Source organism: Anolis carolinensis, chromosome 2 (assembly GCF_035594765.1).
Source record: "Anolis carolinensis isolate JA03-04 chromosome 2, rAnoCar3.1.pri, whole genome shotgun sequence".
NCBI classification, from domain to species: domain Eukaryota; kingdom Metazoa; phylum Chordata; class Lepidosauria; order Squamata; family Dactyloidae; genus Anolis; species Anolis carolinensis.
Window position 1 is genome coordinate 175645814 of NC_085842.1, and position 15829 is coordinate 175661642.

The following is a 15829-nucleotide window of genomic DNA, read 5'->3' on the forward strand; positions in this document are numbered from 1 at the left end:
AAGATACAACAATCTTACACCAATCTTCTTCAAAGTAGTCCCCTTGGACTGCCACACACTTTCCCCAATGGTTCTGCCACTGTCGGAAGCAGTGCTGAAACGCCCCTTTTGAGATGGTGCATAACTGATCTATCGCATTCTGCATGATGTCTTCTCTGTACTAAAATCTGATTCCTTTCAGGGGCATTTTTTGGCTTCAGGGATGTTTAATACTTCCATTGTGATGACTTCAACTTGTTTTCTGGGTCATACCCATAAACTCAGGACTCATTGACAGTGATCACTGTGTTGACAAAGTTGTGATTACTGTTCACCATCTGCAGCATGTCTTGTGCAATCTCCAAATGGAGTTGTTTCTGCTTGATCGTTAGCAGACTTGGCACAAATTTCACTGAGATTCTAATGAAGCCCAAATCAGTCAAAATGGAGTGAACGGATCCAATACTGATGTTTGCCTCGTCTGCAGGTTCTTGGATCGTGATTCAACGATCCTGCACTACCAGGGTCCTCACTTGTTCAGAGACAATCTCATTTCTGGATGTTTAGGGCCTACCAGAATGTGATTCATTCTCCACTGATGTGTGGCTGTTTTTGAAGTGGTTGTACCACTCCTTTATCTGTGTGGTATCCATTGCTTTGTCTCCGAATGTCTGATGAATCTTGAGAATTGTTTCCACTTGGGAATCTACAGGCTTTACACAACATTTAATGCAACAGTGTTCAAGTTTTTCTGTCATTTTGTCAAAAACAAAAATCAGATGGCGCTCACTTACACTTCCTCACTCATTGGCTGTCTGTCAGTTACTGGCATCTTCTGCCTGCAGGAAAAAATTCAAGCATGAGCATTAGGATCGCCTACATACGTGTACCACACCACACGCCCCCTAACTTCATTTGTTAAAGCACAAAAAAATTATAATTGATTACGTTTTGAACATACCTTGTATCTTTGCTTAACTATCTCTGAGATAATATACATCCACAATATAATTGCAAAGGAATTCATGCTAGCTGGAAAATTATAGAGTTGTATGGACCTATACTTTCAGGAAGCGTTTCAAAACCTTAAAATGATACAATGTAAAACTTACAAAATACAATGCGTAAAATAGAAACATACAATTATAAAACATTAATTGAATTTAAATATGTATTTAGAGACAGTATCATCTTAACAGTATAGGGTGTTCCAGTTCTAGATTAGTAGATTTTAACACTGGGAAATCATATTAGAAACATAAACAATGCAGCTGATGAGCCCCAGTTAATTAATCTGATTTGCAGTCCCGCAGTTGGACTCAGTCTGTATTTCTGGTGATTCTGTCATATGCAAAAGTACTTGCCATGTTAATTTTACAATATTCTGATTTTGAAATGGATGACCTCATGCACAAGACTTCATTCAGAGATGTGTTGAAGTGATACTTCAAGCAATTAAACCTTACTCCTAGATGAACTGACATCTAAAAGCTAAGAAATGAAAGCTTAACTTGATGGGGAACAATTGCAATTTATTGTCATGAAAGGGCACACTTTATTTTTCTGAGGCTAAGCCAGAGCACCCTCATATCCTGGTGCTCTGTTTGCGTCTGCATGGGGCAAGAAGGTCTAGACCAGTCATGGGCAAACTTCGGTCCTCCGGGTGTTTTGGACTTCAACTCCCACAATTCCTAACAGCTGGCTGTTATGAATTGTGAGAGTTGAAGTCCAAAACACCTGAAGAGTCGAAGTTTGCCAATGCCTGCTCTAGACTGATTAGTAGTGCAAATAACATCTCAGTCTCATCAGTGGCAGCTTCCTGGAAGCAGTTGGAGCATGGTTAAGATCAAAACTTTGATTGTTACTGGACTTTTGGGCAATCTCTTCCTTGCCAACTTTTTCAATTCCCACTCGTTTTCTTATTTGTTGCTAGCTAGGTTAGGCATTTCATCGGCCACCTTTTATTTCACTTTGTGTGGTTAGTCAGTGTCATAGTAATGGTTTTCATTATTCTTTTCAACCCTCCAAACCTGGATCAACTTACCCAAGTTGGTTCATGGTTAAGTTAACTCTTACAACAAAAAGGAGTCCATCTCCTTCTCAGAGTGGCAAAAGACAATCCCTTGGTGTTTCTTAAAAGAAGCTCCGGCTCCCTCTCCTCTCATTTCCTGTCACGGCTTTTGGCCTTTTTGAATGCCTGGGTGGAAAAATGGTGGCAGTGGCCAGGGGCAACCTATGCTTTCCGCTATCCGCAGAATGACCCTCAGGTTATCCATGGATCATATCAAAATCCATAACTCGGTTCCCAAAATTTTCTCTCAACTCATACACCAAGTTGACTTATACATGATTATAAATAAAATTAATTTATGTGGCAATTAATTAATCTCTTGATTTGTCAAAGTCTTTCACAGTTGGAATCATTGGGGTGTTGTGTGGTTTCTGGGCTGTATGCTAGAACCACACACTGCCCCAGTCTCTTAATTTCTGACATTTAACAGTACATTCATTTCAAATCAGATATTCTCTGATTAGGATAATGTTTCAAATCGAATGAGCATAGAAAGTGAAATGTGATAAACAAATGAGCAAAAAGAAATTGGGAGTCTTGGAATAAACTAGCATTTAGAAGAAGACTTTTATAGTACTACTTTGTTCAGAAGGGAAGGAGATGTGTCATTATCATGTGCATGTCTACTAAGAAATACGCTTCATTGAGTTCAGTGGGTCTTATACCTTGGAAAATGTCTATATACATTTCATGGTATTTCTGGGCATTAAGGCAAACTCGAGTGGTTTGAATTAAATGTTTCCTGTATTGCTTCTTTTGTTTGCAGTATTGGGAGAAGGTCTGGACAGGGAAGGAGACACTTTCCGTGCAGTGCTTTGCTGCATGCATCTTAAAGGAAAGCTGCAGGTTGTATCGAATGCTCTTTCTAAATCACTGATGGGTGAATCACTGGTAAGTCACAATTGATTCTGCCTCTTTAAGTATTAACATACTTTAATAATATGGCTATCAGCAGATTTCAGGGCTATACTACTTGTTGAATCCCGAGTTTTCAGAGATACAGGCAAATTAAAATAGCCAGATATTTATAGGGAAAGAGAAACATGAGTTCCAGCTTCATCCATGACTGAGCCAGCAGACTGTCAGATGTTTTACATAAGAAATGCATGGATTTCAAACATTGTTTATCTTCACCAAGTTGTCAAAATGGCCAACAGCTGAGACATGTTTATTTCTATTTTTATTACTGTATTTTTCATATCTAAGATAGAATGTATATATCTTATGAATTTATTACCTTAGTCAACTGATGAGGAAGGGCTTCCTTATCCACCTGCCTGATTTAAAGTTACAGCCTACCAATTTTTGGTATTGTTTATAAAGGACAAACTATTTTGCTTTCTCAAGCCTTTTATCCCTATTGCTGAGCCTTCTATCACTTTTAATCTGAGTTTGACGTACTAATCTAATGTGGTGACCATGGACTAGAGAGTGGCTGTAACCTTGAATTGGTTTTGGTTTGAGGTATACTAAAGACAGGTTTAGGATCTTCAAATACAGAGTCTTCCAGGAATACTCTTTATATTCATTATACAGCAGCACGTGTTGGTACAGGATCAATACTGTGAAAGGTGATACTAAGTATGTTATCATCAAATAAATTCATCATAAAGGTAAAGGTTTTCACTTGACATTAAGTCCAGTCGTGACTGACTCTGGGGGTTGGTGCTCATCTCCATTTCTAAGCTGAAGAGCTGGCGTTGTCCGTAGACACCTCCAAGGTCATGTGGCTGGCATGACTGCATGGAGCGCCGCTACCATAGGAAAACATAAAATATGATTTGTTTTTTTCAAACAAGTAACTGAACATGAAAGCTTAATTCTCTTTCAGTGTGCAAGGCTGTGTTTTCAGGCTTCTGTGTCAGGAGTGTTGTGAATCTGCTCTAGCTTTTATTCCATACTTGGAAGGTACTGGACTAATTTGGGGATAGGGTTCAATATTTTGAATGGTTCCTTAATTTGCAGAATAAAGCCCAAAGTGGTTTCATTGCACTTGGATATGGAAATTGCCCACAGCCACCATTTTAATTTTAAAATGATTCTGTAAAAGTTAAAAACATAGCTTTAGTCTCATACATGATCGATGTGCATTTACATTTGCACAGAGTAGTTCTAATACATTTTCCATGTTTCCTCATGCTGCCTTATGTTGTGCCTGACATAGATGGCAGGGTTCAGACATCGTATTTTGGAAGGAATTATGGAAGCTGTCTTGTGCAAATAGAGTCACTCTCCCTTAGCTCTGGAAGCAACCAACAATCCTAAAATATTAATTATATATATTTGAAAAACACTTTAGGATGTGAACTAAACCATGTACACACTTTGTTACATTCTTTACATTTTAAATTGTAAGTCGCTCGAAGCACTCTGGTGGAGAGCGACTTATTAAGAAATAAAGTGAAGTGAAGAAACATTAAAGATGTTCATGCAGACTGTATATTATATTTGCATTTTAGTTATGTCCTTGGGGTTTTAAATTTGTCCTCTGTGGCTAGAGCATATCAATTTATATATTATTCTAAGAACTAGATGTCTTGTCCTTTGGCTGATGTTTATGAAAAGACATTGATTGCATGTATATTCAGAATATGTTAATTGTCAAATAAAGACATGTTGTTTTTAATGCTAAAGTTTGATGGTATATTTTTACATACAGTGAACTGGAAGTGAAGTTAAATATATAGTTTCATTGTCATTGTATGTAAGCTCAAAGGACTTACCTATATCAGCATGTAATATTTCAGCTGTACTAAAGAAATGTTGTCAGAGAGTAAATCTAAATGCAACATGAATTGTAATATTTTTATGTGAGTAACAAAATAATTTGTACAAGCCCCTCCCTCAAAAAGTTGGTTGAATGATGTGTCCCTACCAGAAATGTCTCCTCTGAAGGTATGACAATTAATTTGCTCCATGGTTCACATTTGCTGCATCAAATACAACTTTCTTTTGTTGTATCAAATACAGCAATTAAAAGGATCATCCAGGGTGAAGTTGCATATGAGTCTAAGACTCACTCATTTCTTTCAAGGTTTACCAAGTAATGTTTGTCTGAGAGGGCCCAAGTTTGAAGTTTTCACATGTCATTGAACATTTGTGTTATCAGTTTTTCTAAGGTATCTCTGTGTAAACAGTTTCATGCCTGGGAGAAGCATTTTATTAGGAATAAAAGAAGAATCTGTAGCAAAATAGACAATAATGAATGTAATAGGCCATAAATGCATCACACAGAAATGTCTCATATTCTTATCCTATTTTAATTTTTCTTGTGATACCAAATACATAAGATAAATATACAGCTAAATTCTGAGTTTAAAAGGATACTACCGAGAAGAATATATTACCTCCCCAGGCAGCGATTTTATTAACTCTGTTAAGGAAAAGATAGGAAAAAGAACTTGCTTTTTACCAGAAGATAAACAGGTAGCGTGTGGTGTATGATTACATTTTTTCTTTGCAGAACGGGATGGTAACAAAAGATCTGACAAGGCTCAAAACACTTCTTGTTGAAACAGAGGTAAGAATAAGTACAGTATTGAAATAAATAAATTTCCTTGGCATAATCTCTTTTTGTGGGACATCAGGGCATAATAAAGTAAGTTTTTAATGCAAGGATATTTTTAAAATCAACACAAAAGAACTCAGAAAGTATTTTAAAAAAGAAATACTGTAGCTACAAACTGGGCTGTTACAGATACCTTTTTTGAAAATACTTTTTTGTCTCATATGTAACTAGAATAATTCTTTTTAGTTTCTTTTAGTATCAAAAATAAACATGTGAATACAGCAGCATGGATAGAACACGGTCCAATTCTTCTCTGTCATTTCATGAGACCAACCCCTATTACTATCAAAGTGACAAAAATATGTGGTAATCCTGCAAAAAGAGTGAAATAATCTCTAAATTGTGGTGATAATATTACTTAGTTGTAATTTCTTATTTGAAAAAGGTACTCAAGTAACTCACACTGGGAAACGTAATATGCTGTCATAAAAATAATATAGACTATAACAAAAAGGTAGTATTTAATAGATAATTATCTTAATAAACTAGCTTAAAATGGGCTGTCTCCTTTTTGATTGGAAGCATTTGCTTTTAAATGAACCAGCATTCCTTTTTTTTGGTTCATTTTGAATTCTGTTCCAATCACAGTTAGGGAGCAAGCCAGGATCATAAACCTCAGCTTTGTTCTGATCTGTTTGAAATAACTGTAGTAGAAACCTACCAGAGTTCCAACTGTGTTCAAGTGTAATCGGGCAACTCTGGTTAGTTTAAAAGTAGAAGTGTATTCTTCCTGTCTCTTCCTTATGGTAGTTTGTTCTTCTTTATGTTTTTTATGAGCAAGAAGGCCTGTTCGTATAATCCTGAACTGAACGAGCTTGGGCATTACAGTGTTCCCTCACTACTTTGCGGTTTGCTTTTCGTGGATTTACTGTTTCGCGGTTTTTCAATAAACTCTAAAAGACTATCTGGTAGGCCCTAAGGGAGGGAGGAAGGAGAAGCTGAAGGGAGAGGAAAGGAGCCCAAGCGGCAACAGGAGGAGAAGGAGGTGATTTATCAACACACAATTGGTTGATAAAGACTTAAAATAGTGTATAACTACTAAAATAATGTATAAATATTAAAATAAATATAGTGTCCCTACTTCGCGGATTTTCACTTATTGCGGGTGGTACTGGAACATAACCCCTGCGATAAGTGAGGGAACACTGTACATCAAAAAAAGCCCAATATTACCCAATTGTATCTATGATTATTTAGTCCTGTGTGCATTACTGTTATAAAATTGCAGCCTTTATTATGTTATGTTTTTACTTTTTACTGAAGTAGATTGAAAGTCAAAGATGTCCATGTGTAAAAGTGGAGTGTTTCCATATTCGTACTGTAGGATCGAACTTCCCTTTTTGCTGTAATGGTTGCCACATTCCCTACATTGTGAATGTTACTTTGGAGATTTTCCTAAACTAATTGTAATGAATGGGTTTTTGTTGGATATAATAGGAAATAGGATCTAACACTCCCAGAATATTCATCACTCTTTGATTCCCCAATCGTTTAAAATTAATAATTACCAGTTTAAGTCCAGCAGACAGCATTGTTTAAATTAAGTTATCAACCTGTTTGTGTGCTAAGATCATCCTTGGAGGACATCTTCCTGGCATTCATTCATTCATTCTCATTCTCTCTCTCTCTCTCTCTCTCTCTCTCTCTCTCTCTCTCTCTCTCTCTCTCTCTCTCTCTCTCTCTCTCATATATTTGGCTTTTCTCATGACATGGGAATCAAGGTGCCTTACAACAAGGTTAAAACAAGATAACACTAAAAATATCAATGGTTAATATACCTGTATTGTTCCATTATGTTTTATAAACCCACTAGCTGTGCCCGGCCACGCGTTGCTGTGGCGAAGTATGGTGGTATGGGAAATAAAGTATTGAGGAATTGGTGGTAGTTAAGGTAAGGTAAAGGTTTTACCTTACATTAAGTCCATTATAAATGGACCTAATGTAAGGCTGTGTGGAAGGGCCTTGAGTCTACACTGCCATATAATCCAGTTAAAATCTGATAATCTGTATTTTATAGGCAGTGTGGAAGAGGCCTAAGTGAGGCCTAACTCTGCCTGTCCCCTGGGCTGAGCGGGTTGCTAGGAGACCAAGTGGGCAGAGCTTAGCTTTGTAACTGGCAGCAATTGGATAAAAACAATTCCTTTCCCTCTAATTAGGACTTTATTTTTCTTTTATTTTTGTTGTATGAACGTAGAGGCATGGATGAGGGGTTGTGCTGCCAAGTTTAGTGTTTCTGGGATGTGTAGTTTTGTTGTTTTGTCCTAGGCCGAAATTTCATTACCCTTTTATATATATAGATTATTCTTGTTTTTTAAAAAACTGTCACTGTCTATCAAGCCTGTGTTGGAATCAGGCCATACCTATCATGTAAAATCCACCAATACAGCACAACCACATTTCAGCATACAACTAGTGACACTGAGGCCCAGGGACTCATTCCAGAAAAGGATTAGTTGGGGAGCAAGGGAAAAGCAAATGGCGGGAGTCCAAACGTTGGAACTGCAGGGCCAACCTGACAATAGGGATCTGTCACACTTACAGTGTTTCCGGTGTTGGGCAAAGATGTATTTCCGTACAGTTTATTAGTTGTCATAGACAATATTATTTACAATAATTTTCTAAAATTTGCTGACTCTCCTGAGAAAGAGAGTACTGAAGGTGGTAATTATACCTTTGAATATATTGCCTTTAAAAACACCAAAAAAGCATTTTGCCTCATTATTATAAATGTTACATTGTTTTAAAATCTTGTTTTAAATGATGTGCAAATGATGTGCTTTATAATTTCAGGCAGCTGCTGCTAAAGTACCCTCAGTATATCATGCTGAAGAGTTTGAAGAAGGTAAATTAAAAATAGTTGATAAAGAGATTAAAATGGATTTTTGAAATGTTTTGTATGAAGCAATTTAAATCATTTTCAGGAGATGGTTAAACTATTTTAACTAATAATTTTGATGCCAGATGAATACAAAACAATAATTATTAGGGATGAGGAGGAAGTTACAGTGAACAGAGGGTAATGGAAGATTAGCAAAAAACATGCTTTCTTTTATCTTCTTTGTAGCCCCCTATAAAGCTTCTCCTATTGGTTTGTCTTTCACTAGTAGGAGAAACTGTATCAGGAAAGGGGTATGAAATCACTGAAAATCAGATGGCATAACTTTTTGAAGAAATTCTTTGCCTCTCAATATGTTATTTTGAAGAACAGGGGATAAGAAAATTATCTTCCCTGGGTGACCTTCTTAGGAACTAATTCATTGCCAAGTGTTGCCATGTGATCAGCCATTTACAGGAAATGATAGGATATACTAATTACATGTTTGCTCATCTATATTCATTTGTTTAAGAATGTTCTCTACTTTCTGTTAAAAAATAAAGTTGTAACTTAGTACTATAACATATTTAAAATACAACAAAATGGTCCAACTAATACATATTTTGTTGACATTCTAGAGCATTTCGGTTTCTGTCCTCAGATAAATTTCACTCATGTAGTACATTAATTATAAATGCTTGTCTTTAATGGGGAAACTGAGGCTGCCTTGGTGTTGCTGGACTAAAACTCCACCGTATGTTTCCATTGCCTGGAGAGAGGTGATAGGGGTTCCAGTACAGCGACATCTGGAGAGTTGTACATGTCCCATCACACATCTACCAAATGTCAGAAAACACATTTTAGCATAACATCTATGCTGCTGACAGAAAACATGTGTAATTTTAACACATTTTCTCCTAATACTCCAAACCTCATCTAGTGATCTTCTTTACTTCTGGTACTATTTTTTGGTAGGGAAAGGGGGCTGCATTTAATTTTCTTATGTGGAAGATGGCTTTCCTTGTTTGAACAATAGAAAGTATTACTAGCGTAGCTGATGTAACAGCTTCCTTGTATTGTACGTGGTTTCTGATAAGCATGAAAAAAGGCTCTAGATTATTCTTTGAAGTGGTTCTGGATTAGAATACTTTACTTCCTAAATTTAGACACCCTGTTTGAGCCACTTTGCACTAGATCTCACTTTCTGTTGTTGAGGTGAGGGATCAGGATATCTAACGTATTTACTCGACTCTAGTGTGCCATCAAATCTAATGTGCGCCTCAATTTTCAAAACCCTGAAACAAAAGAAAGTATTTTCTGGCAAAAATATACAGTGGCAAAAATGCAGTCTTAGTAATTTTTTCCAAAAAGGTGTGCATTACAATTGCTGTGTGCTTAGAATTTCTTCTTTAAAAGTAAAAAGTGTTAGATCACCAAATCTTTCAGCAATGGAAAGTAATACCAGAGAATCAGGGAATTCTTAATGGGAAGATGGGAAAGAAAGGAAGACAGTAATGTGTGCCCCAATTTTGGCACAGCCATTTACCTAAAAAAGGTGCGCCTTAGATTCACATAAATACAATATTTGGTTTTATTCAACACCTGAAATCAAATATATATCTGTCATTAAAGATTGTAGAATAGTGACTATTATTTTTATGTTTGTTTATATCCTGCTTTTTCGCTGCATATGGAGACTCATAGTGGCTCACAACTAACGCATTGCAATACAACTTAAAATATGCAAATATACAAGTATTAAAACAGTATTGAACATCATTAAGAGCATATAAAATCACAGCAGCTCCTGACAATCTTAAAAACTTTCTTCTTTAAAGCCTGCCTGAATAAAAAGGTTTTAACCTGTCACCTGAAGGACAGCAGGGAGGGGACCATTTTGGCTTCCCTGAGAAGAAGGGAGTTTCAGAGTCGAGGGGCAGCCACTGAGAAGGAAGGCCCGCTCTCTTGTTCCAACCAATTGAGCTTGAGATGGAAATGGGACCAAGAGAAGGGCCTCTCCTGAAGATTTCAGGGCCCGTGTAGGTTCGTACAAGAGGATGTGGTCAGCCAAATATCCTGGACCTGAACTTTTTAGGACTTCAAAAGTTACAACCAGTACTTTGAATTGTGCCCAGTAACAGAGTGGCAGCCATTGGAGCTGCTTCAATGGGGTTTGTCCGCTCTCTGTAGCTAACCCCAATTTGCAACCTCTTTGGACCAGTTGAAGTTTCCGAGCACTCTTCAGAGATAGTCCCACGTAGAGTGCGTTACAGTAATCCAGATGGGATGTAACTCAGGCATGTACCATGATGGCCAGATCTAACTTCTCAAGGAATGGGTGCAGTTGGCACACAAATTTTATTTTTGCAAAGGCCCTCCTGGCCATGCTGACACCTGGGCCTCCAGGTTCAGCGCTGAGTCCAGGAGGTCCCCCAAACTGCGGACCTGTGTCTTCAGGGGGAGTGTAACCCCATCCAGCAAAGAATATAACATTATAATTCCCTTTCAGGATCTCAGGATGACTGGCAGTTTCGCCCCCCACCCAGGGGAGTTACAAGTAGTGAAGAGTACACATTATGCAAAAGGTAAAGTAGTATCTTGTCTTTATTTTCCAGTGTTGGTTGGTAAATTCATATATATATATATATATATATATATATATATATATATATATATAGTGTGTATGTTTATGTTTGAGAGAGAAAGAGAGACAATATTGGAGAACATGAATTCTCTGGAAGTTTAAAACGAAATTGTTACAAGCTATTTTTCATCTCTGGCACTTAAGAAGCAGTCTATTATCTAGAACAGGGGTCCTCAAACTTTTAAAGCAGAGGGCCGGTCCACAATCCTTCAGACCGTTGAGGGGCCGAATTATCATTTGGGGAAAAAAAACGAACAAATTCCTATGCACACCGCACATATCTTATTTGTAATGCAAAACAACAACAATAACAATGAAAGAACAATACAATATTTAAAAATGAAAACAATTTTAACCAACATAAACCTATCAGGATTTCAATAAGAAGTGTGGGCCTGCTACTGGCCAATAAGATAGTCAAGTTAATTAGGATTGTTGTTGTTGTTGTTGTTGTTATTGTTGTGTCTTCAAGTCATTTCAGACTTTGGGCGAGCCTAAGTCCAGAATTATTTATTTAACTCCAAAATCATTTACTACATTTATTTACTACATTTATATCCCACCCTTCTCACCCCGAAGGGAACTCAGAGCAGCTCTATGTACATACAATATATTATATTATTAGCATAGCACAATATTAGCATTATACTATATTGAACTATACCACTATGCTGTAATATCATATGTAATATATAACATATAATTAATATTATTATATGATATTATTGTTAGTATTGTATTATGTAAAATGATAATATTATTATCAATATTATATGTATATACAATATATTATATTATTAAAACTGATACAAAAATACTATATTATAAATGAGGGCGAGGGCCAGGTAAATTACCTTGGAGGGCCGCATCCGGCCCCCGGGCCTTAGTTTGGAGACCCCTGATCTAGAAGTTCTCAATTTTACCTTTGTACTATAGCCTCAGTTCCATATTCCATATTGTTGAAGGGACTATGAAATATGCTGTTCTAGTTGGAAACAGCCATTAGATTCAGACTATACACATATTTCTAAAAAGTATCTAGTATGACACACTTTAAATGAGTAATATTTTTTCTTTTTTTAAAAAAAGCATGCTCTGTGGTCCAGTGGCTTACTATAGCTATTGGAGAGATTTCAAGAAGGTTATAGTATGTTGATTTCTATGCTGGAAGACTGTTTCTGGATGGTGAAAATGGTAAGAACCTGGTATTTAGCCGCAGGCATTTGAAAGGGAATCAGCATGATGTAATGGTTTGAATGTTGGGTTGGACCCCTGGAAGACCTAGGTCCAAATCCTTGCTTGGCCATGGAAGGATGTTAGGTAAATCACTCTCAGAGGAAAGGAACTCAAAGGAAGCTTCCTATTATTTATTTATTTATTTATTTTTCACTTTTCTCCCCCATTGGGGATTCAAAGCAGTTAACAAGGTATAAAACATACAGGTACATTAGGAAATAGTCAATAATAACTATTAAAACATAATACAACAATTAAACCATAATAAAACATATTACAGATTAAAATACAATCAGCACTTTATAGTTAAAAACTAAATAAACATAAACTGAAGCCAATATCCTTCCCATTGCCACTTGTCCATCAGCTATTGCACAGAAAAGTTTAGCTCCAGATGTTACTATGGCACCTATTGCTCTTGTATAAATCTTGTATAAATCTTCATTAAAGGCCTGATTCCAGAGAAAAGTTTTTATCTGACGCCTGAAAGTTAGTAGGGAGGGGGCCATTATGATGTCTTTTGGAAGGGAGTTCCAGAGCTGCAGAGCAATCACCAAGAAGGCCCTCATATTTGTGACGTTGGTGGGACCGAGAGAAGGAACTCTCCTATTGATCTTAAGGTTCGTGCAGGTTTATAGAGGGAGATGCGGTCTTTTAAGTAGATTGGGCCCAAGTCATCTAGGGCTTTATAGGTTTGAATTGTGCTCGGAAGCTGACTGGTAGCCAGTGTAGTTGTTTTAGTGGGGGGCAGCTCTTTCCCTGTAACCAGCTCCTGTTAGCAATCTGGCTGCTGACTTTTGAACCAGCTGGAGATTTCAAACACTCTTCTGAGGCAGCCCCACATAGAGCGAGTTGCAGTAGTCTAAACAGGGTGTAACCAAGGCATGTACCACCGTAGCCAAATCAGGTTGGTGCACAAGCTTTAACTGCAAAGGCTCTCCCAGCCACTGTCGACACCTGGGCCATTAGAGTAGCGCTGAGTCCAGGAGGACCACCAAGCTGCGGACCTGCATCTTTAGGGAGAAGTATTACTCCTTTTAACACAGATTGTAGCCCTATATCCTGATCTGACTTCGACTGACCAGGAGTACCTCTGTCTTGTCAGGATTTAGTTTCAATTTGTTCATCCTCATTCAGTCCATCATAGCTGACAGGCACCGGTTCAGGGTCAGGATGTCTTCCTGTGCTTTTGGTAGAAAGGAGTGATAAAGTTGGGTGTCATCTGCATACAGATGATACCGAACCCCAAAACTTTGGATGATCTCTCCCAGTGGATTCATGTAGATATGAGTCTCCCAGCATCCTCTTCTGGACCTGACCCTCCAGGAATGAACTGGGCCACTACAAAACAGTACCTCCTAATCCCACTGCTGAGAGGCGCTCCAGGAGGATACCATGGTTGATAGTATCAAAAGCCCCTGAGAGGTCCAGGACAACGAACAGGGACACACTCCCCCATTTAGTTCTCTGTGTAAATCATCCCCCAAGGCAACAAAAGATGTCTCGGTCCCATAGCCAGGCCTGAAACCAGACTGTGATGGGTATATATAATCTGTTTCATCCAGGAAACTCAGGAGTTGCGAATCCGCAACGTTCCAGAACCTTGCTAAAAAAGGGGAGATTTGAAACTGGTCGGTAGTTGTTCATCAGAAACGGTTTTTTAAAGAATTGGTTTTACTATAGCCTCCTTTTTTTAAACTTTTTGTATTCTTCATACAGATAACAAAACAATACACTGCATACCTTAGCCATCTAAAAGATAACATAAAAACTGTTTACAATCTTTATGGCTGGGATACAGGTTCCAATTGTGATTCCCTTTACCACATATCTTAATTAATTGCCCCTTTAAACCCCCCATCCCACCCACCCTTACCACCCTCTTCCCACCCCCTACTATAGCCTCCTTGAGACATGTTGGTAGTACGCCTTGAGTCAGTGAGGCGTTAATTACCATTGTTACCCACTCTGCTAGCCCCCCCCCCCCCCCGGTTTGTTAGCCACGACTGGCAAGGGTCTAGGATACATGTGGTGGCTCTTGTCCTTCCAAGGATCCTGTCCACATCATCAGACTACACCAAGGGAAAATAATCCATTAAAATTGGTGTCTGAGCTGCATCCAAAGACACTGTGTTGGAACTGGTGTCAAAGTTGGAACGGATCTGAGCAACTTTATCCGCAAAGTGCTGTGAGGAGTCCTCATATTGAGCCCCTGAATGGACGGGGGGCCGCTTGAGAATTAAGATTTAATAGTCCTCTGACCATTTGGAGCAGCTCGGAAGGCTGATTCTTTGCGGATACAATTTTAGCAGTAAAATAAGACTTAAATAAGTTCTATCTCGTTCTCATTCAGATTCACCCCACTTGGTTACCCAGGCTACTTGTAGGAGAAGACAACACTCATTTGCCTGTATATCCTGGGGCGTTGGTATTGCCCTTGTCTCTTCTTCCCGCATCTTTCTCTTCCCTGCACTATGAACAAATCTTGTCAAGGAAACCATGTGATAACATCACTATAAGTCAGATCTTTTTCTATTAGTCCAGCACGTTTTGGCCTCTAATATTTAATGCTGTTTTTCAGTGGCTAGTAAAAAATTAAAAAGAAAGGAAGAAAAGAAGACAACATATACATAAAATTATAACTGGAAACAAATTATAGTTAATGTATCAATGATATATTTTCCATATAAATACATGTAAAATGGCTACAGTTATAAAACCACTTCACAACCAAAATAAATTTTACAGAAGCAAAATATAACTTACAATGCAATACAATACAGTTGCCGGATTCTAAAAAAGAATATTTTGTTAACGTTTTCTGATAAATGGTACTTTGAGAACCAGGAGACAGCGCATCATACTGTTTCTTTATTATTTTCAATGTGTACCAAGGACATATTTCTTATAACAATTCTGTATCTAGATAGAAAGTTAGGGGCTATGTGAACACTCAAGTTTTAAAGTAGATGGATATACTCCAGGTTTATATTTAGATCAGGAAATGTATAAACCTCAATATGTAATTTATAAAATTGCATTGGAGATCCTTCAGACTTTTAAAGAGGTGTTCTCTCTAGAAATCTATAGATGTTCCAGCATGAGTGGAGGAAGTTGACATACTAGAGGACCTAGGGCCCTTCTACGCTGTCCTATATCCCAGGATCTGATCCCAGATTATCTGCTTTGAACTGTCTTATATGAGTCTACAGTGCTAGATAATCTGGGATAAGAATATAATCTGGGATCAGATTTTGGGATGTAGGGCAGTGTAGATCCAGCCCTAGAGGTTCCCAAAAAGATTTTTTAAAATCGTATTTGTGCATAATTGTTGTAGCTCAGCAATCATAACAGCTAGGAGGTGATGGGTTTTCTGATGAAGTGGATTCACAAGGGATTGTGGGCTTTCTTGGGATTCAAAGTAATACAGGCCAAGGGAATGAAAGTGATGCAAATCAAGAGAATGCATTTGCCTTAGATAGGGCTGGTGAGCTCCAAGGTCAGTCACTGTAGTTA

At 37.8% G+C, this 15829-nt stretch overlaps 1 protein-coding gene across 3 annotated transcripts in view; it reads left to right on the plus strand.

Moving 5' to 3' along the window:
* Positions 1 to 15829, plus strand: part of helz (helicase with zinc finger) — a 178708-nt gene that overhangs the window by 39874 nt on the left and 123005 nt on the right. For all 3 annotated transcript variants that reach the window (XM_008116368.3, XM_003224437.4, XM_016995744.2), the window contains 4 exons: positions 2817 to 2941; positions 5514 to 5570; positions 8409 to 8460; positions 10943 to 11018. In XM_008116368.3, coding sequence (XP_008114575.1) covers positions 2817 to 2941; positions 5514 to 5570; positions 8409 to 8460; positions 10943 to 11018 — 310 coding nt within the window. The remainder of the gene's footprint in view (positions 1 to 2816; positions 2942 to 5513; positions 5571 to 8408; positions 8461 to 10942; positions 11019 to 15829) is intronic.